This window comes from Pezoporus flaviventris, unplaced genomic scaffold (genome assembly GCF_033815535.1).
Source record: "Pezoporus flaviventris isolate CSIRO_AGI_PZ_B2104156 unplaced genomic scaffold, CSIRO_AGI_Pfla_v1 ptg000078l, whole genome shotgun sequence".
In the NCBI taxonomy this organism is placed as follows: domain Eukaryota; kingdom Metazoa; phylum Chordata; class Aves; order Psittaciformes; family Psittacidae; genus Pezoporus; species Pezoporus flaviventris.
In genome coordinates, this window is record NW_026892626.1 from 8,528,255 (window position 1) to 8,555,199 (window position 26,945).

Consider the following 26,945-nt stretch of genomic DNA (forward strand, 5'->3'; position numbering starts at 1 on the left):
TTCCTCTCATATGAAAGCTCTTGTGTTTCAGTTCATGGCCACTGCTCCTCATCCTGGGGCTGCCCACCACTGAAAGGAGTCACGCACCTTCCTCCTGACACCTGCCCCAAACCTCCAATCAGCTCCCTCCACCACCTCTCCTCTTCTTCACCTCTGAGGGCTCTCATTCTCCTAGGAAGAAACTGCTTTCACCCTCCACAAGCAGGGTGGTCAATGGGAGGGGGAGAGACCGGGCTTTGCTCACAGGGTATCAGACCTCTCTGCTCCCCACACTCACCCCACCTAGGGCTCCCCACCCCTGTGGGTCTGCTGGTGCCGGAAGAACGCTGAGCTCGCTCTGAAGCCCTTTCCGCACTCGGCACAGACGTAGGGACGCTCCCCGGTGTGGATGCGCCGGTGCTCGATGAGGTGGGGACTCTGCCGAAACCTGTCCCCACAGTAGGTGCAGACGTAGGGCCTCTCGCCAGTGTGGACACGCTGGTGCTGCAGCAGGGCTGACCTCCACAGAAATCTCTTCCCACACTCACTGCACTTAAAGGGGCGGTCCCCGGTGTGGACCCGCTGATGTCGTATCAGGGCTGACCTCACACTGAAGCTCTTCCCGCACTCTGTACATTCATAGGCTTTCTGCCAGGTGTGCACCTGCTGGTGCTGGAGGAGCTGACAGTTCTCGTAAAAGCTCTTCCCGCACTCGACACACTTGTAGGGCTTCTCCCTGGTGTGGGTTACCTGGTGCCGGATCAGATTCGAGCTCACACTGAAGCTCTTCCCACAGGTCCTGCACTCGTAGGGTTTCTCCCCGCTGTGGACCCGCTGGTGTTTTATCAGGGATGAGCTCAGGCTGTAGCTCTTCCCACAGGTCCTGCATTCGTAGGGTTTCTCCCCAGAGTGCAACCGCTGGTGCCGGATGAGCTGTGTCTTGTTGGACAAGCTCTTCCCACACTCGGCACACTTGTAAGGCTTCTCCCTCGTGTGGGTTACCTGGTGCTCAATCAGCTTTGAGCTAACGCTGAAGCTCTTCCCGCACTCGGAACACACGTAGGGTCTCTCCCCAGTGTGCACCCGCTGGTGCAGAACAAGCTGCGAGTTCTTGGCGAAGCTCTTCCCGCACTCGGCACATTTGTAGGGCTTCTCCCCAGTGTGGGTTACCTGGTGCTCAATCAGATTTGAGCTCACGCTGAAGCTCTTCCCGCAGGTCCTGCACTCGTAGGGTTTCTCCCCGGTGTGCACTCGCTTGTGTCGTGTCAGGGATGAGGACATGCTGAATCTCTTTCCACAGATCCTGCACTCGTAGGGTTTCTCCCCAGTGTGTACCCTCTGGTGCTGGACAAGCTTTGATTTCTCTGAGAAGCTCTTCCCGCACTCAGCACAGGTGTAGGGCTTGTCCCCAGTGTGGATTACCTGGTGACGGATCAGCTTTGAGCTCACACTGAAGCTCTTCCCGCACTCGGAGCACTCGTAGGGCCGCTCCCCTGTGTGCACCCGCTGGTGCTTGAAGAGATGTGACCGGTACTGGAAACTCTTCCCACATTTGTTGCAGGTGAAGCGTTTTTCTCCGGTGTGGATTCTCTGATGCTGGATGAGGTTGGAGCTCCCCTGAAAGCTCTTGGATCTCTGAATCCTTTCTGACCTGCGTGGGAGAACAGGGTCCTGTGCAGCACCCTGGGAACTGTTCTCCTCGGAGAGTCCTGAGAAGAAACCGTTGGGTTCCACTGGCCGGGGGATGCCCTGATGGGCATTGTTTTCATTCGTGCTCACAATCCTGTCTTCAGCTGCAATAAAATGAGAATCCAGACAAGTCACAGGCAGGACTGGAAGCTTTGGACAGAGCAAATCCCAAAGGGCCGAATGCTAAAAATTCAGCAAATAGATTGACTTTAAGTATAAAACATCCTGCTATATCTGCGTTCAGGACATGGTATTTCCTTCCAAATTACACAGTGGCTTTTTCAGTGTTCACAGGGACAAATGCCGTAAATTACCCTGCATGCTTCACCAGAATCTGAATCTACTGAAATCACTGGCATATTAGAGGCAAAAGTTTACTGCTTGAATGGGAAAGATGCTTGCTCTTCCAGGATGGTGTACCTGAAAATCATAGAACCACAGGATATTTTTAGCTGGAATGGACCTTACAGATCACATCCAGTTCCAAACTCCTGACGTGTGCAGGGACACCTTGCACTAGACCAGACTGCTGCAAGCCCCATCCAACCTGATCTTGAACAGTGCCAGGGATGGGGCAGCCACAGCTGCTCTGGGCAACCTGTGCCACAGCCTCAGCACCCTCACAGGGAAGAACTTCTTTCACCTTATCTACATCTCCCCTCTGTCAGTTTAAAGCCATTCTGCTTTCTCCTGTCCCTACTTGCTCTTGTCAAAAGCCCCTCTCCACAATTCCTGTTGGGCCCTTTACGTGCTGGAAGCTGCTCCAAAATCTCCCGAGAGCCTTCTCTTCTCCAGGCTGAACAAGCCCAGCTCTTTCTGCTTGTCTCCACAGGATGTTACTAAAAGTTGAACTGGGAGTCAGAGGAAGGCCATAAAGAACTGCCCTGTTCAGCAAAACATTACTTGGGTTGCAACAGTAATCTCTGTATTCTTGTGCTGCCGGTACTGCAGAGAAAGAGAAGATGCACAAGGCATGAGACACAGACACCACCTGGAGCCTGGCTTATGCCACTCTTAGAGCAGAAGACAATTAAGTTTATGCTTTCACTGGTGCAGAACAAATCCGTTGTGCGTGCAAGGTGGTGGGGGAACTGAAGATCTCCTATGGCTGGTTCCATATCATGCAATGAGGAAATCAGATACATGTAGAAGATGAAGGTAGGTGCAAGTCGAATTAAGGGTAGCTGAACAGTTACGAATGGCTCCTGAGACAGAGGCAATGAAGAGATCCCTGCCCTCTCATGTACATAAAGTCTTGAAGAAGCGTTACTGCTATGAATGTTCACTACGCAGACCCGAGGTCAACTGAAAGTCTGTTCAAGACAAGGGGCTTGTGCTGATTTCTAGGGTGTTTCCTGAGAGCAGCTCTGAATGTGGTTTGATGAGCATGTAGCAGGTTCAGAAGCACATGCCCCCAACAATGCTGTGCTTTTTGCTGTCCACAGGAAACATAGCTCTTTGCAGGCTGAATGAGCAAGGCAGGACCTGTGCGACATGCACACAAAGCACATCTCCAGATCTGATTAAAGATTCAACAGATATCTTGTGGTTCTCTGAACACTCTTACGAAATAAACCAGTAATTTATCGGTCGCATGGGATTGCTGTACAAACCACAGGCATCCTCCTGTTGTCTGGCAGAGCTGTGAGAAGGAAGTGCAGGCCATGGAAGAGGTGAGGTGCTACTGAACTGTAAGTGTGCAATAAAGAGACTCTAGAAGTTTGACCCCAGACTGATATATGTACATATTTCATCTTCCTCTTTCTAGGAAGCACAAGAAAACATCACAATATGATTTCACAGTGAACTCCTAAGATACCTTCTGTGGCAGGTTGCTGTGGTAGTGATGCCACTTCTTCCCTCACATAGTATTCATTAAAACCATCCCTTGAGAGGAACAGAAACTGCAATTTTGCTATTTACCATGAAGGCATTTCCACTTGTCTGCAGCTACTCCAGCCAGGCCTGGAGGAAAAGAGCAAGGTGATATCCACAGACAGGATGGAAAGAGGATGTTTCTGGCAGGCCAGCATGAAGCTCCTGACCCGTTTTTCAGACTTACTGAGTAGACAGTGGCGATACCAAAGTTGTTCTGTTGCCGCTGTGCCCAAAGAGGTGCTAACTTTGGCACTTACAAAGAAGTATGGTTCTTTAGATAGACGTTGAAAAAGCCTTCAGAAGTACATGACAATTAAGTTTTCTATGCTGTTCTATACTTTTTTTGGAAGATCAGGAGTGTCAACCTTGTTTTTACAATTATTGTAACAGCTCTACAATCATTTCTGTTACTTCTGAGCTACTAGGTACCTTCACTGGCATCTAGGACACGCTGTCTGTAAAGGCTTTGATCAAAACCAAGACAGGAACTCACCGGAAGTATTTCAAGTGGAAGGAGAGCAAGGTCACAATGATGAGGATTTAATACTAGAAGCATAAGGCTGAACTGGAAAAAATGAAGACGAGAAACATGAAGAATGTGGCTCTTCCTCAGCCCATGCCAATTTGGGTTGATGGCAAGACCTCTAAAATGCCAAAGAGTGCCAGTGCTATAGCTACAAGGCAAGCTCCAGGTAAGCAGAGTAAGCTGCTGGACTTCTGACTGCTGTACCTCACTGCTGGGACTGAAGGTGGCTGTTGTGATGCCACAGAAAGGGCTGGAGGGGAGATCTGGCATCCACATTCCAAGCAAACAAACAGAAATCTGATCATAAGAATTAATGGACAGATGGCGAGAGGACAGACAGGGGAAGACCTGGCACGGCCTTTGGAAAGAGACTCTCACTTCACAAACCACTTTGAGTTCTTCAGAGATGTCCCCAGCTTTACGAAAAGGGATATGTGGCGTCCAGACGCATTCCCCAAAGAAGGAAAAAGGAGGTGGAAACACTTGCTGATGATTTTGTGTTCCTCAGGGTTAAAGACAAAAAACCTGACTACAAACTGTGGCACAGCCTTGAGATACTGACCAACCAGGTGACAGGGGACGTTCACTGCAAGTAAACAAAGATCCTCAGAGGAGAACAGCCTCTACAGCTTGCACTTACACCAAGCTGGGATTAGGATGTTCTTGATATCATTCAGGAATAGCACCTTGGAGTCTGAGCAGCTGGATGAAAACTGCAGCTCCTAGGCACACAACACAGCCAATCAAGCATCAATAAGTGCTGGGGGGGAAACAACAGGGAAGAAAAGAGAATGTAATTCTGCCTTGCTGCTCAAACCCCGCATTCTTACTGCGTGCAAGGGGGAGGACAGATCCCCCATGTCAGAGACACTCTGGCAGAGCTGAGGAAGACAGAGGCATGACAGGAACCATCAGAGGCACAGAGCAGCTTCTGTATAGGAGATGAGTCAACTGCCCATTCTGCTGGGAAAAGGTACAGCTGATAGTGGGTATCACAAAGGACTATAAAAACACAAGTGGCCTGTGGGGTGGTTTGGCATCTATCCTGCACCATCTAGTCTGAATTAAGAACTCGTGCCAGCAGGAAAAGGCACTTTCAAAACAAACTAAAGGAGGCTGCAACTCATAAATCACCTAAATAAGCTGGGGAACTCCTTGCTTGCTGCAAGCTGCCACGGCTGCTACAATGTGCGCAGCTTGAGAAGGCAAGAAGATAGATCTTGAGACATTATGGGCCTAGTTCAGGAGCTTCTGAAGCCACAGACGGCTCAGGCCTGTGAAAGGATACAGGGACACATCACTGTTTGTCTGCCCTTCTCTGGATCTTGATCAAAGGCTGGGCCTGCTGCCTGCTGTATGAGGAAAGGCTGAGAGCTGGGCTTGCTCTGCCTAGAGAACAGAAGGCTCGGGGGAGACATGATCACCACAGTCCAGTATTTAAGGCTGCCTACGAAGAAGACGGGGGCTCCCTTTTCACAAGGAGTCACATGGAAAAGACGAGGGGTACAAGTTACTCCTGGGCAGATTCTGGTTGGACACAAGAGGAAAAGTTTTCCCAGTGAGAACAACCAGCCATTGCAATAATCTCCCCAGGGAAGTGGTGCACTCCCCAGTGTTGGACGCTTTAAAGACTCAGCTGGACAGGGCACTGGGACATCCAGTCCAGGTCATGCTTTGCCTGGAAAAGTTGTACTGGATGATCCTTGAGATCCCTCCCAGCCTGGTGCCCTGTGGCGCTATGAATACCGTCGCCACAGGCAGCAGGTGAAGCTGGACGGGCCCTGCTCCAACCCAGCACCTCCGCCCTTGTACATTCTGGGGGCGCTGGTGCTCCCGGAGCACTCTTTCTCATGACGGGTTCACACTGACGGCCCTTACCTGAGGTGCCGCTCAGAGCACTCTTCCCTTCGCAGGAGCGGGACAACCGCAGTTCCTCCTTCTGATCCATGTGGATGAGCATCTCCGGCGCCGCTCCGGGGAAAGAAACGAAGAGGGTCAGGCCAGCTGGGCTTTCACCGACCGCTACCAGCGGCGCGGCTCGGGAGCTAGCGGCTCCGCGACGAGCAGGGACCCCGGCTCCAAGGGGCGTGCAGCGGAAAGCACCGGGCCCCGCAGCACGCCCCTGCCAGGGAGGCTCACGCGGCCGCGGGGGGCGGGCTTCCGGGCCAAGCCCTACCGGGTCAGGCCCCGCTCCCTGCGGCCCGGCCAGGCCCGCCCTCAACGCCTGGGCCGGCGCACCAGGGGGGTGCTGCCCCGTGACGGCAGCGACCAGCGACGGGCGGTGCTTTCGCCTCCACGGCCGGAGGGAGATGGCGGCGCTGGGCTTCCGGTGGCGATGGTGCCGTCCTACGGTGGGGCTCCCCCCGCGGGCCTGCCGGTACCGAGTGATATAAGGAAAGCAACTGCCTGGAAAACATAGGGTTAAAATACTTTTAACTTCACTTAGGTCTGAGATAAAGAACAATGTTTGAGTTGTATGTCTGTGGTGTCATAACAGAATTTAGTAGTCTTACTAACAAGAGTGAACTATTTCTTACCATCCTTCTAATTATCAGTTAGTTTGGGGACAGGGACTCCCGAACATCTGCTAGCTTAGGATACTCCTTGTCTGCCCATCCTGTTCTGCTTGCAGTATTTCCTGCCCTTGCCTTCCGCGGGTATGAGAGGATACTGGACTGCCTGGAGGGGTGTCTGATTCGGAATCCCCACTTTCCTCTTGTGGTGGTTCCTGTCTCACAGGTGGTTTATAATATTCTGGTAAATCCCCACCTCCAGAGTGCCCTGCCTTTCCCAGTCTGGTACATCTCTGCTCTATACTATGTGCCGAACAACATCTCTTTAACTTCCCTTTTCCTTCCTTGCTATTACCCTTCTCCAGAGCCAACACCATCGGGTCTTGTGGAGCCCCCAGCCCACATTCTGTCTGCCATTCAGGATGATCCCGAAGGGTAAAGAACATATCAGCATATGAAACTTCATCCCATTTTCCTTCTCGTCTCAAAAATAACATTAATTGTAATAAAGCATTATAATTCCAAGTGCCATTGAAGGGCCACTTTTCCCCATCTTCCAATTCATATGAAAGCCATCACTGATTACAATATTTGGTCAAGGTTTTCTTATTCACACTTCCTCCCAGTGGCCCCCCTGTATCTTTCCAATGAGCTAAAATGCAACCTGAAGGGCTCTTTTTGAGAATTCCCCCACTCTGCTGTCCTCCCATTGTAAGTCTTTAAAGATGTAAGACACCATTAACCCTACAACAATAATATCTTACCCAGAGTAAAAGGTATAAGGACGTGCTGCACCCACAACAGATACACCCAAATTCCAAACACTTCTGTAAATAAACGGCTTGTCTCTCACCAAAAGAGATAATATATTTTGAACAAGCAGGACACTTAGCTCGGATATACAAACAACAGCGATGACAGATTGTGCAAGGGCTAGTTGGAGCCCTGCACCAGGGAGCTTGATCACTACTCTGACAATTAATCCCTGTCCTGGGTTCAGCAGTAGCAGTCATGTTTCTCCTCCTTGGTAGCTGGTGCAGTGCAGTGTTTTGACTTTCGTCTCGGGAACAGAGCTGATACAGATGTTTTGGTTTGGCCAAGGACTTTGTGAGCCTCATGCTCTGCCAGGGAGGAGGGGAAGCCAGGAGGAAGCAGAGACAGGACACCTGACCCAAACTGACCAAAGAGCTATTCCATACCACAGCACGTCATGCCCAGGATGTAACTGGGAGTTAGCTGGAAGGGCTGGGAGACTGCAGGGTTGGAGGAGGTATCGGTCGGAGCTTGGTCGGGCTTGGGGGGCGAGTTATCGGTCAGCGGGTGGTGAGGTGTTGTATTCTGTTCCCTTGTTATTTCCTTTATCATTATTATCATTGGTGGTAGCAGTAGTGATTTGTGTTATACCTTAGTTACTAAACTGTTCTTATCTCAACCCGTGGGAGTTGCATTCTTTTGATTCTCCTCTCCGTCCCTCCGAGAGCAGGGGGAGGGCAAGAAAGGGGGGGGGGGGAAGTGAGCGAACGAATTACCTGACTGGGTTTAAACCACGACAATACCTATTTTGCTCTACTTGCTATGCCACGTCTCACTCACACAAAACACTCATTCACACAAGGGCCGGTCTCTCAATCACCCACTTCATACAGAATGTCCTCTAAGCCAGGAATTGGTAACACATAAATCTTAAGCCACTGTTTACCCACCAGAGGTTCCTGAAACTGTTAGTACAGTGACCCTTGTGTACCCTACCAACCCAACGCAACCCAACCCAACCCAACCCTTGGGGCGAGCACCTGCACTCTCCACCTTGTGTAGGACACCTTCTCACGACTCACAGGTATCCCCTTTACCTGGTTCAAACATACCTGATGATTCACTAGTGATGGCCCTTGTCTGCTCCTGCGGTGATCTGAGTGAGTGGGGGAGTCCTCCCAAGAAATCTCGGGGGCGCCCAGAGGAGTCCCGTACTCAGGAGGTCCTGCAGCCGGACAGAAGTTGTCCCATCTGGGGTGCAAACTAAAGGACAGAATCAGACTCTAAAACTCAAAGAGAGTTATAAAGCAGGTATGTTTATTACGGCGCCGGGTGAAAGGGGGACCGCTCCTCCTAACTTGCACACCGAGGGGTTAAGTAGGCAGATATGTATGACGTACAAACATGCATGTTCATTAGGTTCCCGAGAGTTCGGTGGGGATATTATTTTAGGAACTCATTATGATAAGTCTCTTCCCTTTTGGAGCCTGCGCACTGTCCTTCAATAGTCGCGGGCAAGGGTCTTCAAGATGTAGTAAGCAGTCTTCCTCAGGGTGCACTTTTCACCTTTGGCGCAGTGGGATGCCCCAGTGAGCACAAAATTAGCTGAAACCAGCCGTATCTGTAAGTTTCTGATTGCTGGCAATGATTTAGACCAGTGTGACCTTCGTACAAAATTTATGGCACGTAGAACAGGATGGGCAGACAAGGAATATCCTAAGCTAGCAGATGTTCAGGAGTGACTGTCTCCAATCTAAATGATAATTAGAAGGATGGTAAGAAATAATTCACTCATTAGAAGGATAGAAAGAAGTACTTCACTCTTGTTAGCAAGACTACTAAATTCTGACATCGCCAGACCAACAGCAAATGCCCACCTCAGGGGCAATGTACATCCTTCATGGCAGGAGCTTGATGAAGAAGACACGGCAGTAAGGAGAAAGCATCCAGAGGACACAAAGCAGAGCTTTGGAGCTTTGTAGGTGGACTACCTACCCTTCCAAGAGATGGGGACCCCGATGGAACACTGCCAGGCTTCTGGAGCCTCCCAGGTCCCAAGAGTGGAGGCAGGCTGAGCTTAGGCATGAACTTAAACCCTCAGCAGGAATGGTAGTGAAAACCATACAGGCACATTTGAAAGGCACTTCCAGAGCAGCTCCAGTCCCCTTGGAGAAGCACAGGAAGGATTGCGCTTGGATTTACCCCTTTGATACCTAAAAGCTGGCACTCCAAGTGTAATCTGGTAGAAGGGGAAGCCGCAGAAGTCACAACTCTGCTTTACAGCATTCCTGTACGCTGTAGATATACCAGCCCCTCCATGGGGCTTGGCCACAGCAGAGACCATGGTGATGGAACACACCCACTCAAGACATGGCATTAAGGCAGGGAATATCTTCTGAAATACCTGTACGCACGGAACTGTGCCTGTGTAAGAAAACAGCTCTCTTTTCAGATGCAAGATGCGAGAAGGTACGTAAACATCTGCAGCACAGCTTTTCAGAATAAACCTACAGAGGCTATGTTTTCAGGCAGCACACAAATCAACGTGGTGGTAGCTGCAAAGGATGACCCACAGTGCCGCTGATCATTTCACTGTCACAGTGAATTTATAAGCAGTGTGTTCCGAAGCTCACTTAGGGCTCACACCGTGTATATTGGCAAGACAAGCTTTGTACAATGCCAGTAACATACCTGCTCCTTTCTTTAGCCTAAAAAGTAAATCAATACCTTAGTTGAAAAGTTGGGTTTGGTTTGCTTCTTCTGCAGCCTTGGAAGTGTTAAACAGAAGTATCAAAATATTTCTGATAGCTGTTACTACCCACTGGAAATAAAAATGAAAGCAATGCGTTTTCCAAGACAAATGTGCCTGCATTAGGAAGGCAAGAAAACACATGAATGTATACAAACAGAACTGGCTGGCAACACGTCATCACTGGCACATGGGAACACCGGTGCTAGCTTGGGAAGGCTGCCTTTGCTTACGGACTCATGAAGCAGGGGACTGAATGATTTCTGTCAGAGAATTTGCAGTGCATGTCAGAAACGTCCTTGTTGTCTTGAAGGCCGTAAAAAATTTTTAATCCTTTTCTCATTGTCTGAGGAAAGTTTTAGAATGACAAGAGACATCTCAGTTTGTCAATGGCAGCAACAAGGAAGCACCAAGCCAAGCCCTCACAAAGCAGTTACCTCCAAACCTTGGCAGCACAGATGTGGTATTAAGTCATCTTTCCGCATTAGGCAGAGACTGCCCTGGTGCAAGCTTTAAGAATGACAAAGACAGGAGGATGGAGACACTTTCAGTACTTAAAATTCACAGTTTTTTCATAACATACTAAACAGTTTTTTATGACACAGTGTTGTTTCAATGACTGCAGTTTACATCCACTGAACTGTGACACCGCATTAACTGAAGATTTAATAACTGATCACAAAAGCTTTGATTGTAAATGCAAGTCATACCTAAAAGAGAGTAAAAAAGCTGGGAAGGGATCTTACTTATTTTCCCATATTAAGACGGGTGAGTAGGACTGAAGTTTTTTCAGGGGTGAACTGTGTACTTGAGAGAGAAATACACGGTACGCTTAGGGTAACAGCATTTACTAGAATGCTACTTAAGGCAACCTTGGCCTTTTCACATAACAAAGTTGGCTCTTGCACAAAAAGACAAGCACCAATCCCTTCAGCTCTACTGAGGACACTACCTACACAGGACCACATGGAAGCTGAGATTTTTCCCAGTACCATCCAGCATAGACATGATGAGCCGTGAATTCAGGAGACAAGTCAGCACAAATCAAACCCCTGTCCTTTTCAGTACTAGGCTATCACATGAGAACTCAGAGGAAGGGAAGTAAGAATCACTGCATCTCTTACCATTACACATCCCTTTTATTCAGAAACTGGTAGCTGAAAGCCCACAACACGGTCACCCCTCAGGGCCCTCATTTCTCCCGGGTTTGCTGCCCTGGAAGAGGACGTGTCTTACTCACTGAAGAATGGGGTTGATTGAAGAATAGGGTTGTAAACAAAGAACCTCGAGGATGTTAGGCTTTGTTAGCAACTATAGAGAAAAGGAAATTACTAAGATAAGCTTTGCCAGAACCGCCTGGTGGTTACTGATACGACTGATATGACAAGGATCCTAAAACAAAGTGATGAAGAAATAACCACCAGGGGTCCAAAAGCCCACTACAACATTTTTGTAGGCATACAGGAGGCATTCTCTAAAAGTATGATGTAATGCATGTAATCTAAGGAATATGTATGTTTAAGGAAAATATAATCACAGCCTGGTTGATGCCTGGGAGAGACACACTTGGAGGAGCTATCTCCCATGTCTCCCGGTACCGCAATAAAGAATACCTGCTTGTCAACTTAAAACTTTGTTGGCGAGTTCCTGGAGTTTTCTCTGAAACAATCTGGCACCCCAGATGGGATCCTCTCTGCTCGGCTGCAGGACCCAATGAGGACAGGTCTCCCTAGGGCCCTCAGGAGTTTTACCTGGAGGGACCCCTTGACTCATTCGGATCACTGTGGGAGCAAACAAGAACCATCCTCATAAAAAGTATTCTTTTCTTTTGTATAGTCTGTAAGGTGCAGGGGGCATCTTGCATAAAGACTAAAATGGTGATTGGGTTGGATGATTTTGGTCTTGTGATTTTGGTGTTGGTGACAGACCGTTATAACTGTTAATGGTTGCTGTTCGACAGAATTTTAGTCTCTGTCTCAAGTGTTGTAACTGTGTGGAGTGTGCCTGTGGGATCCCGTGTGTGTGTGGGAATGCAAGACTGACAATGGGAAATTGGCAGAGTGAAGACATCTTGAAAAGGAGTCCTTTAGGGTGCATTTTGGCACATTGGAAAGAACTGGGAGGGTTTCCTGGGGGCTCAGTAAATAAGAAAAACGTTGGTGAAATATTGTAACCAATGGTGGCCATTGTATACTCTGGAGGATCAGGAGAAATGGCCTAAAACTGGAACTCGGAATTATAATACATTCTTGCAATTAATGTTACTTTTAAGGCAACAAGGAAAATGGGATGCAGTGATGCATGCAGATATGTTTTTCACTTTAAGAAACCACCCAGAGTGGTAGACGGAATGTGAAATTAATATAGCTCTGCCAGATCCCTAATTTTGGCTTTAGGAAAGGACAGGGAAAAACAGAAAGCTAAGCTGGAGAGATGTTGTTCAGCCTGTGATATTGGGGAAATTATGTTTAAAGTTAAAAAAAAAAACAAAAAACAAACACCTAGACAGAGTAATCGGGAAGATAGGTTGGGGGATTATGTATCACAGGTACCTCCGAGAGGAGCACTCTCGGCAACTGCTCCATCTGTTACTGATAAGGAGGAAGAGGTTGCTGTCACTGGCAACAGAGCAGAAGGACTTGAGAATGTTAAAGAAGCGTGGAGAGCGTACAGGAATCGGGAACAGATAGAGAAGAGCGAGCTGAGTTGTGCTATGGGCACGCCTACAGTGACTGCTTTGGGACAAGTAGAAATTGGTGGAGGAACTAATGCGAGAGGACGAGGCAGAGGTAGAGGAGGAATGTCAGGCAGAGGTGAGAGATTGAATTTTCCTGTGGGATGGAATCAGTGTGCATGCTGTAAGGAGTTTGGACATTGGAAGTGAGACTGCCCTGGGGGAAGCTCCATGGTGTGGCTCCGGTGACTGAATTGGAACTAGACTGACAAGGACCTGGGGAATCTACCCTAGCAGATCCACTCATTAAATTAAAACTAGGCACTAGAGGAAATAAAGTGGAATTTCTAAGTGGTTACAGGAGCAACTTATTCAACGTTAAATCAGAGGAAAAGAATTTGTTACAGATGTGGTAGCTACTAGTCACCAAAAAAACAAAACAACAAAAAAACAATGAAAAAACAACAACAAAAAAAAAACAACAAAAAACCCCAAACCCACATTCTTTCTGAAACCTGTAGAGTATAAACTGGGAAAACAAATCGGAATGCATAATTTTTTATGCATGCCAAATTCTCAAAAAATCTTTTATTAGGGCAAGAAGCAACATTTAAAGAAGGCAAAATGGAATTAAGAGTCCAAACCGATCAATTAATTGAAGTTTTGAGTTTATCTTTAATTCAGCAGAAAAGCAAACAGGAGGACCTCCCTGAAATAGAAGAAATCCTTAAACAGGTGTATCTGGGAGTATGGGCATCTGAAGTTCCAGGTAAGGTGAAAAATGCTTTGCCTGTTGAAGTGGAAATAAAAGGGGGGCTGCCCAATTAGAATAAAACAATATCGCTTAAAATTGGAGGATCGAAAGGGAATCAAAGAAATAATAAAAAAAAAATATGGATTATTAATTGAATGTGAATTAGAATATAATACTCCTATCTTGCCAGTAAAGAAATCCGATGGGAAAAGTTAGAGATTAGTTCAAGATCTCAGAGCAATCAACAAAATTGTGGAGGATATTCATCCAGTAGTAGCTAATCTATATACCTTATTGACTAAACTAATACTAATCAGGAGTGGTTTACCGTTCTGGACTTAAAGGATGCATTTTCCTGTCTGCCCCTGGCCAAAGAAAGTCAGAATTTATTTGCTTTTGAATGGGAAAACCCTGAAAAAGGAAGAAGGACACAGCTCACTTGGACGGCGTTACCTCAGGGATTTAAAAACAGTCCAACCATTTTCAGAAATCAATTGGCACGAGAATTAGAATCCTGGGAAGCATCCACTCAGACAGGAACTTTACTACAGTATGTGGACGACCTGTTAATTGCTACCAAAACTGAGAGAAAATGTGTTCAATGGACTGTAGAACTGTTAAACTTTCTGGGGCTAAATGGATACCGGGTATCTAAATGGAAGGCTCAACTAATTCAAACTCGAGTATCTTATTTAGGATGCAAAGTAACAGGAGGACAACCAGAACTTGGAGCAGCTCGGAAGGAAGCAATCTCTCAAACACCGTGACCGTCCACAGTTAAAGATATCCGGACATTTCTGAGAATGCCGGGATGGTGCCAACCCTGGATCCATGATTATGGTGTTCTGGTAAGACCCTTATACGAGCTGCTAAAAGAAAATCCAACCTTTCTAAAATGGACAGATCAAGCTGAAGAAACATTTAAAAGTTTAAAGACAGAGCTCATGAGAGCTCCAGCTCTGGGGGTCCCGCACATAACTAAACACTTTTGGCAATATTCCTATGAGAAATAGGGTGGGGTTTCTCAGCCTTGGGGGTTTTGCAGGTATGCAGATATGACTGATAAGACAACGATCCTAAAACAATGTGATGAAGAAATAACCACCAGGGGTCCGAAGCCCCACTACCACATTTTTGTAGGCACACAGGAGGCATTCTCTAAAAGTATGATGTAATGTATGTAATCTAAGGAACATGTATGTTTAAGGACAATATAATCACAGCCTGGTTGATGCTCAGCAGAGAGATGCTTGGAGGAGCTATCCCCCGTGTCTCCCGGCGCCGCAATAAAGAATACCTGCTTGTCAGCTTGAAAACTGTGTTGGCGAGTTTCTGGAGTTTTCATCATCAACAAGCAGGCGGCTCGAGCAGCTGCCCTCTTCCACTGCAGAGGCTGGAATGTCATTTCTTTTGCTTCATGAGCTTTGCTCATCAAGACCTGGCTGAATGTTCAGGGTAAACAGATACCTTGCCAGTGCCCTACCAGAAGCCTCCTGGGAGGAATCCAACAACTACAAGAGGCAGGATAGTGGGGCTACAAATTGGAGACAAGGCTTAATACAAAACACCTCAGCACTCCAAACATTTCTTTCCCAATAACAGTGTTCAAACCCTCAGAGAAAACATCCCTGTTTCATCTAGCCAGCAGTTAGTTTGCCCCAGACACATTTCCACAGCAAGTTTCACGCTCAAGATGCACAGCCATTCTTCTCAGGGTAGGAAGACACTTAATCCCAACAATCCAGTGCCTTTTGAACGAAGTAGACACTGCTGTGGCAGGGAAGCAGGACTGAAGCCCTGGCTTTGCTTTTGACACTCTTCGGAGAAGCTCAGTAATTTGCAAACATCCAGGTGGTACAGAGTTCAAGTTTGCTGTTCAACCAGTTTACAACTTCAGGCTATTTCCCCACATGCAGACCTTGCATCCTTGCTTTAACGAGCAGCAGCAGAACATGGTTGCACCCACCCAAGCATCACTGCAGTGGAGACAAACCCCAGAACCCCAGGCCTAGCAGCTTGAAGAGCCTTCACAAAGGTAACCTGGCACTCACCTCAGAAGAGCTGCACACCTTCTCCTCCTCCCACGGGGAGGTTTTGGGGGCTGGAAACGGGGCCTCACAAAGTAATTTTTACACGGCATGAGCCCCCGCGCAGGCGCAGTCCATGGAAGGCAACGCGGCAGTGTTCAACGGACGTTTATTGTGTGGGGTCATTGTGAGCGGCACCAGCCATGGGAGCTGACCCTGAGGTCACCCGGTCCCAGCCCTGCCAGGGCAGGGGCACCTGAACGTGTCCAGGCAGGGCTTGGATGTGCCCAGAGAGGGAGCCTCCACATCCCCCTACGCAGCCTCTTCAGTGCTCTGACACTGCAACAGAACAAGTTCTTTCTCATGTCCAGGTGAAACTTCTTCTGTTTCAGTTCATGGCCACTGCTCCTCATCCTGGGGCTGCCCACCACTGAAAAGAGTCACGCACTTTCCTTCCGGCACCTGCCCCAAACCTCCAATCAGCTCCCTCCACCACCTCTCCTCTTCTTCACCTCTGAGGGCTCATTCTCCTAGGAAGAAACTGCTTTCACCCTCCACAAGCACAGTGGTCAATGGGAGTGGGAGACACCGGGCTTTGTTCCCAGGGTATCAGACCTCACTGCTCCCCAAACTCCCCCCACCTAGGGCTCCCCAACCCTGTGGGTCTGCTGGTGCCGGAAGAGCGACGAGCTCGCTCTGAAGCCCTTCCCACACTCAGCACAGACGTAGGGACGCTCCCCGGTGTGGATGCGCTGGTGGTCAATGAGGTGGCCACTCTGGCGAAAGCTGTCCCCACAGTAGGTGCAGACATAGGGCCTCTCACCAGTGTGGACACGTTGGTGTTTCATGAGCGTGGAGCTGCGGCTGAAGCTCTTCCCACAATCCGTACACTTGTAGGGTTTCTCCCCGGTGTGAACGCGCTGGTGCCAGGTAAGCTGTGAGTTCTCAGAGAAGCTCTTCCCACACTCAGCACACTTGTAGGCCTTCTCCCTGGAGTGGACCCACTGGTGTTGTGTCAGGGCTGACCTCACGCGGAACCTCTTTCCACAGGTTCTGCACTCGTAGGGTTTCTCCCCAGTGTGCACACGCTGGTGCAGGACGAGCTGAGAGTTCCCAGAGAAGCTCTTCCCGCACTCAGCACACTTGTAAGGCTTCTCCCCAGTGTGAATTACCTGATGCTGGATCAGCTTAGAGCTCTCTCTGAAGCTCTTCCCGCAGGTGCTGCACTCGTAGGGTTTCTCCCCCGTGTGCACCCGCTGGTGCTGGAGGAGCTGCGAGTTGTCAGAGAAGCTCTTCCCACACTCGGCACACTTGTAGGGCTTCTCCCCAGTGTGCACCCGCTGGTGTCGTGTCAGCGCTGCACTCACACTGAAGGTCTTCCCGCAGGTCCTGCACTCGTAGGGTTTTTCCCTGGTGTGGACCCGCTGGTGTCGTGTCAGGGCTGAGCTCAGGCTGAAGGTCATCCCGCAATCGGCACACTTGTAAGGCTTCTCCCCAGTGTGCACCCGCTGGTGTCGTGTCAGGGCTTCACTCACGCTGAAGCTCTTCCCGCAGGTCCTGCACTCGTAGGGTTTCTCCCCAGTGTGCACCCGCTGGTGTCGTATAAGGCCTGCTTTCATGCTGAAGCTCTTCCCGCAGGTCCTGCACTCGTAGGGTTTCTCCCCAGTGTGCACCCACTGGTGCTGGACGAGCTGAGAGTTCCTGAAGAAGCTCTTCCCACACTTGCCACACTTGTAAGGCTTCTCCCCAGTGTGGGTTACCTGGTGCCGGATCAGCTTCGAGCTTTCTCTGAACCTCTTCCCGCAATCGGAGCACTCGAAAGGCCGCTCCCCTGTGTGGATCCTCTGGTGCTGGATGAGATATGACCGGTGCTGGAAACTCTTTCCACACACAGCGCAGGTGAAGGGTTTTTCTCCAGTGTGGATTCTCTGATGCTGGATGAGGTTTGAGCTCACCTGGAAGCTCTTGGATCTCTGAATCCTTTCTGACCTGTGTGGGAGAACAGGGTCCTGTGCAGGACCCTGGGAACTGTTCTCCTCGGAGAGTCCTGAGCAGAAACCCTTGGGCTCCACTGGCCGGGGGATGCCTTGATGGGCATTGTCTTCATTCGTGCTCACAATCCCATCTTCAGCTGCAATAAAATGAGAATCCAGAGAAGTCACAGGCAGGACAGGAAGCTTTGGACAGGGCAAATCGCAAGGGGCCAAATGCTAAAAATTCAGCACGTAGATTGACTTTAAGTATAAAACATTCTGCTATATCCTGTATGCAGGACATGGTATTTCCCTCCAAACTACACAGTGGATTTTTCAGAGTGTTCACAGGAGCAAATGCTGCAAATTGCCATGCATGCTTCACCAGAAGCTGAATCTACTGAAATCACTGGCATATTAGAGGCAAAATTTTACTGCTTGAATTAATGGACAGATGATGAGGACAGGCTGGGGAAGACCTGGCACAGCCTCTGGAAAGAGATGTCTCACTTCACAAATCACTCAGAGTTCTTCAGAGATGTCCCCAGTTTTATCAAAAGGGACATCTGGAGTCCGGAGGCATTCCCGAAAGACATTCATCCTTCACCTAAACAGGTAAAGAGGAAGACAAAGGCATGACAGGAACCATCAGAGGCACAGAACAGCTTCTGTACAGGAGATGAGTCAACTGCCCATTCTGCTGGGAAAAGGTACAGCTGACGGGGTATCACAGAGGACTATAAAAACACAAGTGGCCTGTGGGGTGCTTTGGCATCTATCCTGCAGCATCTGGTCTACTAGGAAGAAAAGAGCAGAAACAAATTAACTTTAAGCTTTCACTGGTGCAGAACAAATCCGTTGTGCATGCAAGGTGGCAGGTGAACCGAAGATCCCCCATGGCTGGTTCCAGATCATGCAATGAAGAAATAAAATATATGTAGTAGATGAAAGTAGGTGCAAGTTGAATTAATGGTAGCTGAACAGTTACGAATGGCTCCTGGGACAGAGGCAATGAACAGATCCCTGCCCTCTTATGTACATAAAGTCTTGCGTTACTGCTATGAATGTTCACTGCGCAGACCCGAGGTCACCTAAAAGCCTGTTCAAGACAAAGGGCTTGTGCTGAGTCCTTGTGCTGATAGACGTTGGAAAAGCCTTCAGAAGCACATGACAATTAAGTTTTCTATGCTGTTCTATACTTTTTTTGGAAGATCAGGAGTGTCAACCTTCTTTTTACAATTATTGTAACAGCTCTAGCACGTCTACAATCATTACTGTTACTTCTGAGCTCCTAGGTACCTTCACTGGCATCTAGGACACGTTGTCTCTAAAGGCTTTGATCAAAACCAAGACAGGAACTCACTGGAAGTATTTCAAGTGGAAGGAGAGCAAGGTCACAATGATGAGGATTTAACACTAGAAACATAAGGCTGAACTGGAAAAAATGCATAAGCAAGAGAGACATGAAGAATGTGGTTCATCCTCAGCCCATGCCAATTTGGGTTCATGGCAAGACCTCTAAAATGCCAAAGAGTGCCAGTCCTATAGCTACAAGGCAAGCTCCAGGTAAGCAGAGTAAGCTGCTGGACTTCTGACTGTGGTACCTCACTGCTGGGACTGGAAGTGGCTGATGTGATGCCACAGAAAGAGCTGGAGGGGAGATCTGGGGCCCAACATTCCAAACAAACAGAAATCTGAGTATAAGAATTAATGGACACTTGGCAAGAGGACAGACTGGGGAAGACCTGGCACGGCCTTTGGAATGAGACATCTCACTTCACAAACCACTCGGAGTTCTTCAGAGATGTCCCCAGCTTTATCAAAAGGGACATGTGGGGTCCAGAGGCATTCCCAAAAGACATTCATCCTTCGCTAAAACTGGTAAAGAAGCTAAGCTACTCTGGCATGAACGAACCTCACAGGGCAGTAAAAAAGGGAAAAGGAGGTGGAAACATTTGCTTATGTTTTTGTGTTCCTCAGGGTTAAAGACAAAAAACCTGACTACATACTATGGCACAGCCTTGAAATACTGACCAACCAGGTGACAGGGGACATTCACTGCAAGTAAACAAAGACCCGGAGAGGAGAAGAGCCTCTACAGCTTGCACTTACACCAAGCTGGGATTAGGATGTTCTAGATATCGTTCCAGAATAGCACCTTGGAGTCTGAGCAGCTGGATGAAAACTGCAGCTCCTAGGCACACAATACAGCCAGTCAAGCATCAATAAGTGCTGGGGGGAAAACAACAGAGAGGAAAAGAGAATGTAATTCTGCCTTGCTTCTCAAACCCCGCATTCTGACTGCGTGCAAGGGGGAGGACAGATCCCCCATGTCAGAGACACTCTGGCAGAGCTGAGGAAGACAGAGGCATGACAGGAACCATCAGAGGCACAGAGCAGCTTCTGTATAGGAGATGAGTCAACTGCCCATTCTGCTGGGAAAAGGTACAGCTGATAGTGGGTATCACAGAGGACTATAAAAACACAAGTGGCCTGTGGGGTGGTTTGGCATCTATCCTGCACCATCTAGTCTGAATTAAGAACTCGTGCCAGCAGGAAAAGGCACTTTCAAAACAAACTAAAGGAGGCTGCAACTCATAAATCACCTAAATAAGCTGGGGAACTCCTTGCTTGCTGCAAGCTGCCACGGCTGCTACAATGTGCGCAGCTTGAGAAGGCAAGAAGATAGATCTTGAGACATTATGGGCCTAGTTCAGGAGCTTCTGAAGCCACAGACGGCTCAGGCCTGTGAAAGGATACAGGGACACATCACTGTTTGTCTGCCCTTCTCTGGATCTTGATCAAAGGCTGGGCCTGCTGCCTGCTGTATGAGGAAAGGCTGAGAGCTGGGCTTGCTCTGCCTAGAGAACAGAAGGCTCGGGGGAGACATGATCACCACAGTCCAGTATTTAAGGGTGCCTACGAAGAAGACGGGGGCTCCCTTTTCACAAGGAGTCACATGGAAAAGACGAGGGGTACAAGTTACTCCTGGGCAGATTCTGGTTGGACACAAGAGGAAAAGTTTTCCCAGTGAGAACAACCAGCCATTGCAATAATCTCCCCAGGGAAGTGGTGCACTCCCCAGTGTTGGACGCTTTAAAGACTCAGCTGGACAGGGCACTGGGACATCCAGTCCAGGTCATGCTTTGCCTGGAAAAGTTGTACTGGATGATCCTTGAGATCCCTCCCAGCCTGGTGCCCTGTGGCGCTATGAATATCGTCGCCACAGGCAGCAGGTGAAGCTGGACGGGCCCTGCTCCAACCCAGCACCTCCGCCCTTGTACATTCTGGGGGCGCTGGTGCTCCCGGAGCACTCTTTCTCATGACGGGTTCACACTGACGGCCCTTACCTGAGGTGCCGCTCAGAGCACTCTTCCCTTCGCAGGAGCGGGACAACCGCAGTTCCTCCTTCTGATCCATGTGGATGAGCATCTCCGGCGCCGCTCCGGGGAAAGAAACGAAGAGGGTCAGGCCAGCTGGGCTTTCACCGACCGCTACCAGCGGCGCGGCTCGGGAGCTAGCGGCTCCGCGACGAGCAGGGACCCCGGCTCCAAGGGGCGTGCAGCGGAAAGCACCGGGCCCCGCAGCACGCCCCTGCCAGGGAGGCTCACGCGGCCGCGGGGGGCGGGCTTCCGGGCCAAGCCCTACCGGGTCAGGCCCCGCTCCCTGCGGCCCGGCCAGGCCCGCCCTCAACGCCTGGGCCGGCGCACCAGGGGGGTGCTGCCCCGTGACGGCAGCGACCAGCGACGGGCGGTGCTTTCGCCTCCACGGCCGGAGGGAGATGGCGGCGCTGGGCTTCCGGTGGCGATGGTGCCGTCCTACGGTGGGGCTCCCCCCGCGGGCCTGCCGGTACCGAGTGATATAAGGAAAGCAACTGCCTGGAAAACATAGGGTTAAAATACTTTTAACTTCACTTAGGTCTGAGATAAAGAACAATGTTTGAGTTGTATGTCTGTGGTGTCATAACAGAATTTAGTAGTCTTACTAACAAGAGTGAACTATTTCTTACCATCCTTCTAATTATCAGTTAGTTTGGGGACAGGGACTCCCGAACATCTGCTAGCTTAGGATACTCCTTGTCTGCCCATCCTGTTCTGCTTGAGGTATTTCCTGCCCTTGCCTTCCTGTGGTATGAGAGGATACTGGACTGCCTGGAGGGGTGTCTGATTCGGAATCCCCACTTTCCTCTTGTGGTGGTTCCTGTCTCACAGGTGGTTTATAATATTCTGGTAAATCCCCACCTCCAGAGTGCCCTGCCTTTCCCAGTCTGGTACATCTCTGCTCTATACTATGTACCGAACAATATCTCTTTAACTTCCCTTTTCCTTCCTTCCTATTACCCTTCTCCAGAGCCAACACCATCGGGTCTTGTGGAGCCCCCAGCCCACATTCTGTCTGCCATTCAGGATGATCCCGAAGGGTAAAGAACATATCAGCATATGAAACTTCATCCCATTTTCCTTCTCGTCTCAAAAATAACATTAATTGTAATAAAGCATTATAATTCCAAGTGCCATTGAAGGGCCACTTTTCCCCATCTTCCAATTCATATGAAAGCCATCACTGATTACAATATTTGGTCAAGGTTTTCTTATTCACACTTCCTCCCAGTGGCCCCCCTGTATCTTTCCAATGAGCTAAAATGCAACCTGAAGGGCTCTTTTTGAGAATTCCCCCACTCTGCTGTCCTCCCATTGTAAGCCTTTAAAGATGTAAGACACCGTTAACCCTACAACAATAATATCTTACCCAGAGTAAAAGGTATAAGGAAGTGCTGCACCCACAACAGATACACCCAAATTCCAAACACTTCTGTAAATAAACGGCTTGTCTCTCACCAAAAGAGATAATATATTTTGAACAAGCAGGACACTTAGCTCGGATATACAAACAACAGCGATGACAGATTGTGCAAGGGCTAGTTGGAGCCCTGCACCAGGGAGCTTGATCACTACTCTGACAGTTAATCCCTATATTGCTCTACTTGCTATGCCACGTCTCACTCACACAAAACACTCATTCACACAAGGGCCGGTCTCTCAATCACCCACTTCATACAGAATGTCCTCTAAGCCAGGAATTGGTAACACATAAATCTTAAGCCACTGTTTACCCACCAGAGGTTCCTGAAACTGTTAGTACAGTGACCCTTGTGTACCCTACCAACCCAACCCAACCCAACCCAACCCTTGGGGCGAGCACCTGCGCTCTCCACCTTGTGTAGGACACCTTCTCACGACCCACAGGTATCCCCTTTACCTGGTTCAAACATACCTGATGATTCACTAGTGATGGCCCTTGTCTGCTCCTGCGGTGATCTGAGTGAGTGGGGGAGTCCTCCCAAGAAATCTCGGGGGCGCCCAGAGGAGTCCCGTACTCAGGAGGTCCTGCAGCCGGACAGAAGTTGTCCCATCTGGGGTGCAAACTAAAGGACAGAATCAGACTCTAAAACTCAAAGAGAGTTATAAAGCAGGTATGTTTATTACGGCGCCGGGTGAAAGGGGGACCGCTCCTCCTAACTTGCACACCGAGGGGTTAAGTAGGCAGATATGTATGACGTACAAACATGCATGTTCATTAGGTTCCCGAGAGTTCGGTGGGGATATTATTTTAGGAACTCATTATGATAAGTCTCTTCCCTTTTGGCGCCTGTGTGCTGCCCTCCAATAGTGGTGGGCAAGGGTCTTCAAGATGCAGTAAGCAGTCTTCCTCAGGGTGCACTTTTCACCTTTGGCGCAGTGGGATGCCCCAGTGAGCACAAAATTAGCTGAAACCAGCCGTATCTGTAAGTTTCTGATTGCTGGCAATGATTTAGACCAGTGTGACCTTCGTACAAAATTTATGGCAAGCAGAATTGGATGGGCAGACAAGGAATATCCTAAGCTAGCAGATGTTCAGGAGTGACTGTCTCCAATCTAAATGATAATTAGAAGGATGGTAAGAAATAATTCACTCCTTAGAAGGATAGAAAGAAGTACTTCACTCTTGTTAGCAAGACTACTAAATTCTGACATCGCCAGACCAACAGCAAATGCCCACCTCAGGGGCAATGTACATCCTTCATGGCAGGAGCTTGATGAACAAGACACGGCAGTAAGGAGAAAGCATCCAGAGGACACAAAGCAGAGCTTTGGAGCTTTGTAGGTGGACTACCTACCCTTCCAAGAGATGGGGACCCCGATGGAACACTGCCAGCTTCTGGAGCCTCCCAGGTCCCAAGAGTGGAGGCAGGCTGAGCTTAGGCATGAACTTAACCCCTCAGCAGGAATGGTAGTGAAAACCATACAGGCACATTTGAAAGGCACTTCCAGAGCAGCTCCAGTCCCCTTGGAGAAGCACAGGAAGGATTGCGCTTGGATTTACCCCTTTGATACCTAAAAGCTGGCACTCCAAGTGTAATCTGGTAGAAGGGGAAGCCGCAGAAGTCACAACTCTGCTTTACAGCATTCCTGTACGCTGTAGATATACCAACCCCTCCATGGGGCTTGGCCACAGCAGAGACCATGGTGATGGAACACACCCACTCAAGACATGGCATTAAGGCAGGGAATATCTTCTGAAATACCTGTACGCACGGAACTGTGCCTGTGTAAGAAAACAGCTCTCTTTTCAGATGCAAGATGCGAGAAGGTACGTAAACATCTGCAGCACAGCTTTTCAGAATAAACCTACAGAGGCTATGTTTTCAGGCAGCACACAAATCAACGTGGTGGTAGCTGCAAAGGATGACCCACAGTGCCGCTGATCATTTCACTGTCACAGTGAATTTATAAGCAGTGTGTTCCGAAGCTCGCTTAGGGCTCACACCGTGTATATTGGCAAGACAAGCTTTGTACAATGCCAGTAACATACCTGCTCCTTTCTTTAGCCTAAAAAGTAAATCAATACCTTAGTTGAAAAGTTGGGTTTGGTTTGCTTCTTCTGCAGCCTTGGAAGTGTTAAACAGAAGTATCAAAATATTTCTGATAGCTGTTACTACCCACTGGAAATAAAAATGAAAGCAGTGCGTTTTCCAAGACAAATGTGCCTGCATTAGGAAGGCAAGAAAACACATGAATGTATACAAACAGAACTGGCTGGCAACACGTCATCACTGGCACATGGGAACACCGGTGCTAGCTTGGGAAGGCTGCCTTTGCTTACGGACTCATGAAGCAGGGGACTGAATGATTTCTGTCAGGGAATTTGCAGTGCATGTCAGAAACGTCCTTGTTGTCTTGAAGGCCGTAAAAAATTTTTAATCCTTTTCTCATTGTCCGAGGAAAGTTTTAGAATGACAAGAGACATCTCAGTTTGTCAATGGCAGCAACAAGGAAGCACCAAGCCAAGCCCTCACAAAGCAGTTACCTCCAAACCTTGGCAGCACAGATGTGGTATTAAGTCATCTTTCCGCATTAGGCAGAGACTGCCCTGGTGCAAGCTTTAAGAATGACAAAGACAGGAGGATGGAGACACTTTCAGTACCTAAAATTCACAGTTTTTTCATAACATACTAAACAGTTTTTTATGACACAGTGTTGTTTCAATGACTGCAGTTTACATCCACTGAACTGTGACACCGCATTAACTGAAGATTTAATAACTGATCACAAAAGCTTTGATTGTAAATGCAAGTCATACCTAAAAGAGAGTAAAAAAGCTGGGAAGGGATCTTACTTATTTTCCCATATTAAGACGGGTGAGTAGGCGTCCCGGGTTCAGCAGTAGCAGTCATGGTTTTTTTTTTTTGTTTTTTTTTTTTTTTGTTGGTTTTTTTTTTGTTGTTTTTTTTTTTCCTTTGTGCTAGCTGGTGCAGTGCTGTGTTTTGACTTCCAGCCTGAGAACAGTGTTGGTGAAGTCGATGTTTTCAGTTGTTGCTAAGTGATGTTTACCCTGACCAAGGACTTTGTGAGGCTCATGCTCTGCCAGGGAGGAGGGGAAGCCGGGAGGAAGCAGAGATGGGGCGCCTGACTCGGGCTAGCCAGGGAGGTATTGCATACCACAGCACATCATGGCCGGGGTGGGGGGTGACTGGGAGTTACCCGGAAGGACACGGGCTTCCGGGTGGAACTCGTCTTCTTGGCCGGTGGTATCGTATTCTCTTCCCTTGTTATTTTCCCTTATCACTGTTGTAGTTGATAGTAGCGGTGGTGATTTGTGTAAATTGGTTGCTGGACTGTTCTTGTCTCAACCCGTGGGAGTTGCACTCTTTCGATCCTCCTCCCTGTTCCTCCGGGAGTGGGGGAGAACCCCGGTGGGGGGGGGACACGGACCTCGATTGTTGTCAGCTCGGCACCACTCACTGGGAGTGAGTGAACAAGTTACCTGACTGGGTTTAAACCACGACAGTTCTTTTTGGCGCCCAACGTGGGGCACGAGGGGTTGAGATAAGAACAGATCTGACTGGATTGGTAGTCACTCGTCACAATGCTGATTTATTGGCTCTCAAGGTTTTTCCTCTTGATCTCACAGTTTCAGTATATCGTATCTTACGTCCATCCGGTATTTGCTGTATTAATGTTTTTCAAGTGTGGGGCTTGGGCTAAGGTTTTTGTCCCATTGTACTTTATGGTAATGACTTGTAATACAATAGAATCATTGATCATGAAACTGATCTGGCTTATGTTCCCAGTGTGGTCACCACCTTTATACTTTGGGAGGTATATGATGGAGGTACTTACACATCTTTTTTCTCCTTCTCAGGTGCTCAACCTGTGAAGGAGACATTCTTTTACCCTCCCAGTCGTCCCCCCAGACCATTTACATTTGAGAGTTTTGAATTTTTTGAATGGCATTTTAATGCTGTTGAGACTTGTTTGCTGATGGTGATGGGTATCACCATGCTAACACGCATACAGAGTGTGTTTTGCCCACTGCTGATTTCAAGAGTTAAGCAGAGTCAGGTTTGGGTCTTGTCTGGGGTCAAACGACAATGTAGGAGGACCGAGAGATTTTCCCTGAGGCTGGACAGCCATGAGTGGCAGGGTGTGTGGGATAGTATGGGCAAGTATCTAGGTCAGTGGGCCCCTCCAGTACTTTGGAATTTCACTACCGAACAACTGCAAAATCCAGAAGAATTAGTAAAACACTTAAATGAGGTGTGTGGTCATTCTGGCCATACCAGAGATGGACAAATCACGGCAATGTGCTGGGGCTTGGCCTATGCTTACAGGGCCTTGTTCAACACTATCCAGCACCTTCAAAAGGAAAAGAATGTTGGCGGATCTGAAGGCAAAGCAACAGTCGCTACTCAAACTTTGTCGGCAATGAACTGCGCAGCTACCCCAGCAGCAAGTACAGCAGCTGCTCAAACTTCAACTGCAACAGACAGCGCGGTTACCCCAGCTCCAAGCACAGCAGCTGCACCACCCCCAGCAACAAGTACAGTCGCTACTCAAACTTTGGCCTTAATGAACAGAGCAGCTACCCCAGTGGCAAGTACAGCAGCTGC

At 48.7% G+C, this 26,945-nt stretch overlaps 2 protein-coding genes across 2 annotated transcripts in view; both read right to left on the reverse strand.

Moving 5' to 3' along the window:
* The window catches only part of LOC133279591 (heme oxygenase 2-like), a 230,566-nt gene that overhangs the window by 93,817 nt on the left and 109,804 nt on the right, over positions 1–26,945 (reverse strand). The gene's annotated exons all lie outside the window — the stretch shown is intronic.
* LOC133279592 (zinc finger protein 850-like) lies at positions 18–21,198 on the reverse strand. Its single transcript, XM_061473454.1, has 4 exons — positions 20,866–21,198; positions 16,581–17,673; positions 16,199–16,496; positions 18–1,569 (listed from the first exon to the last, which is right to left on the reverse strand). The coding sequence occupies exons 1-4, from the start codon at positions 20,945–20,947 to the stop codon at positions 283–285; spliced, it is 2,760 nt and encodes a 919-aa protein (XP_061329438.1). The 5' UTR covers positions 20,948–21,198; the 3' UTR covers positions 18–282.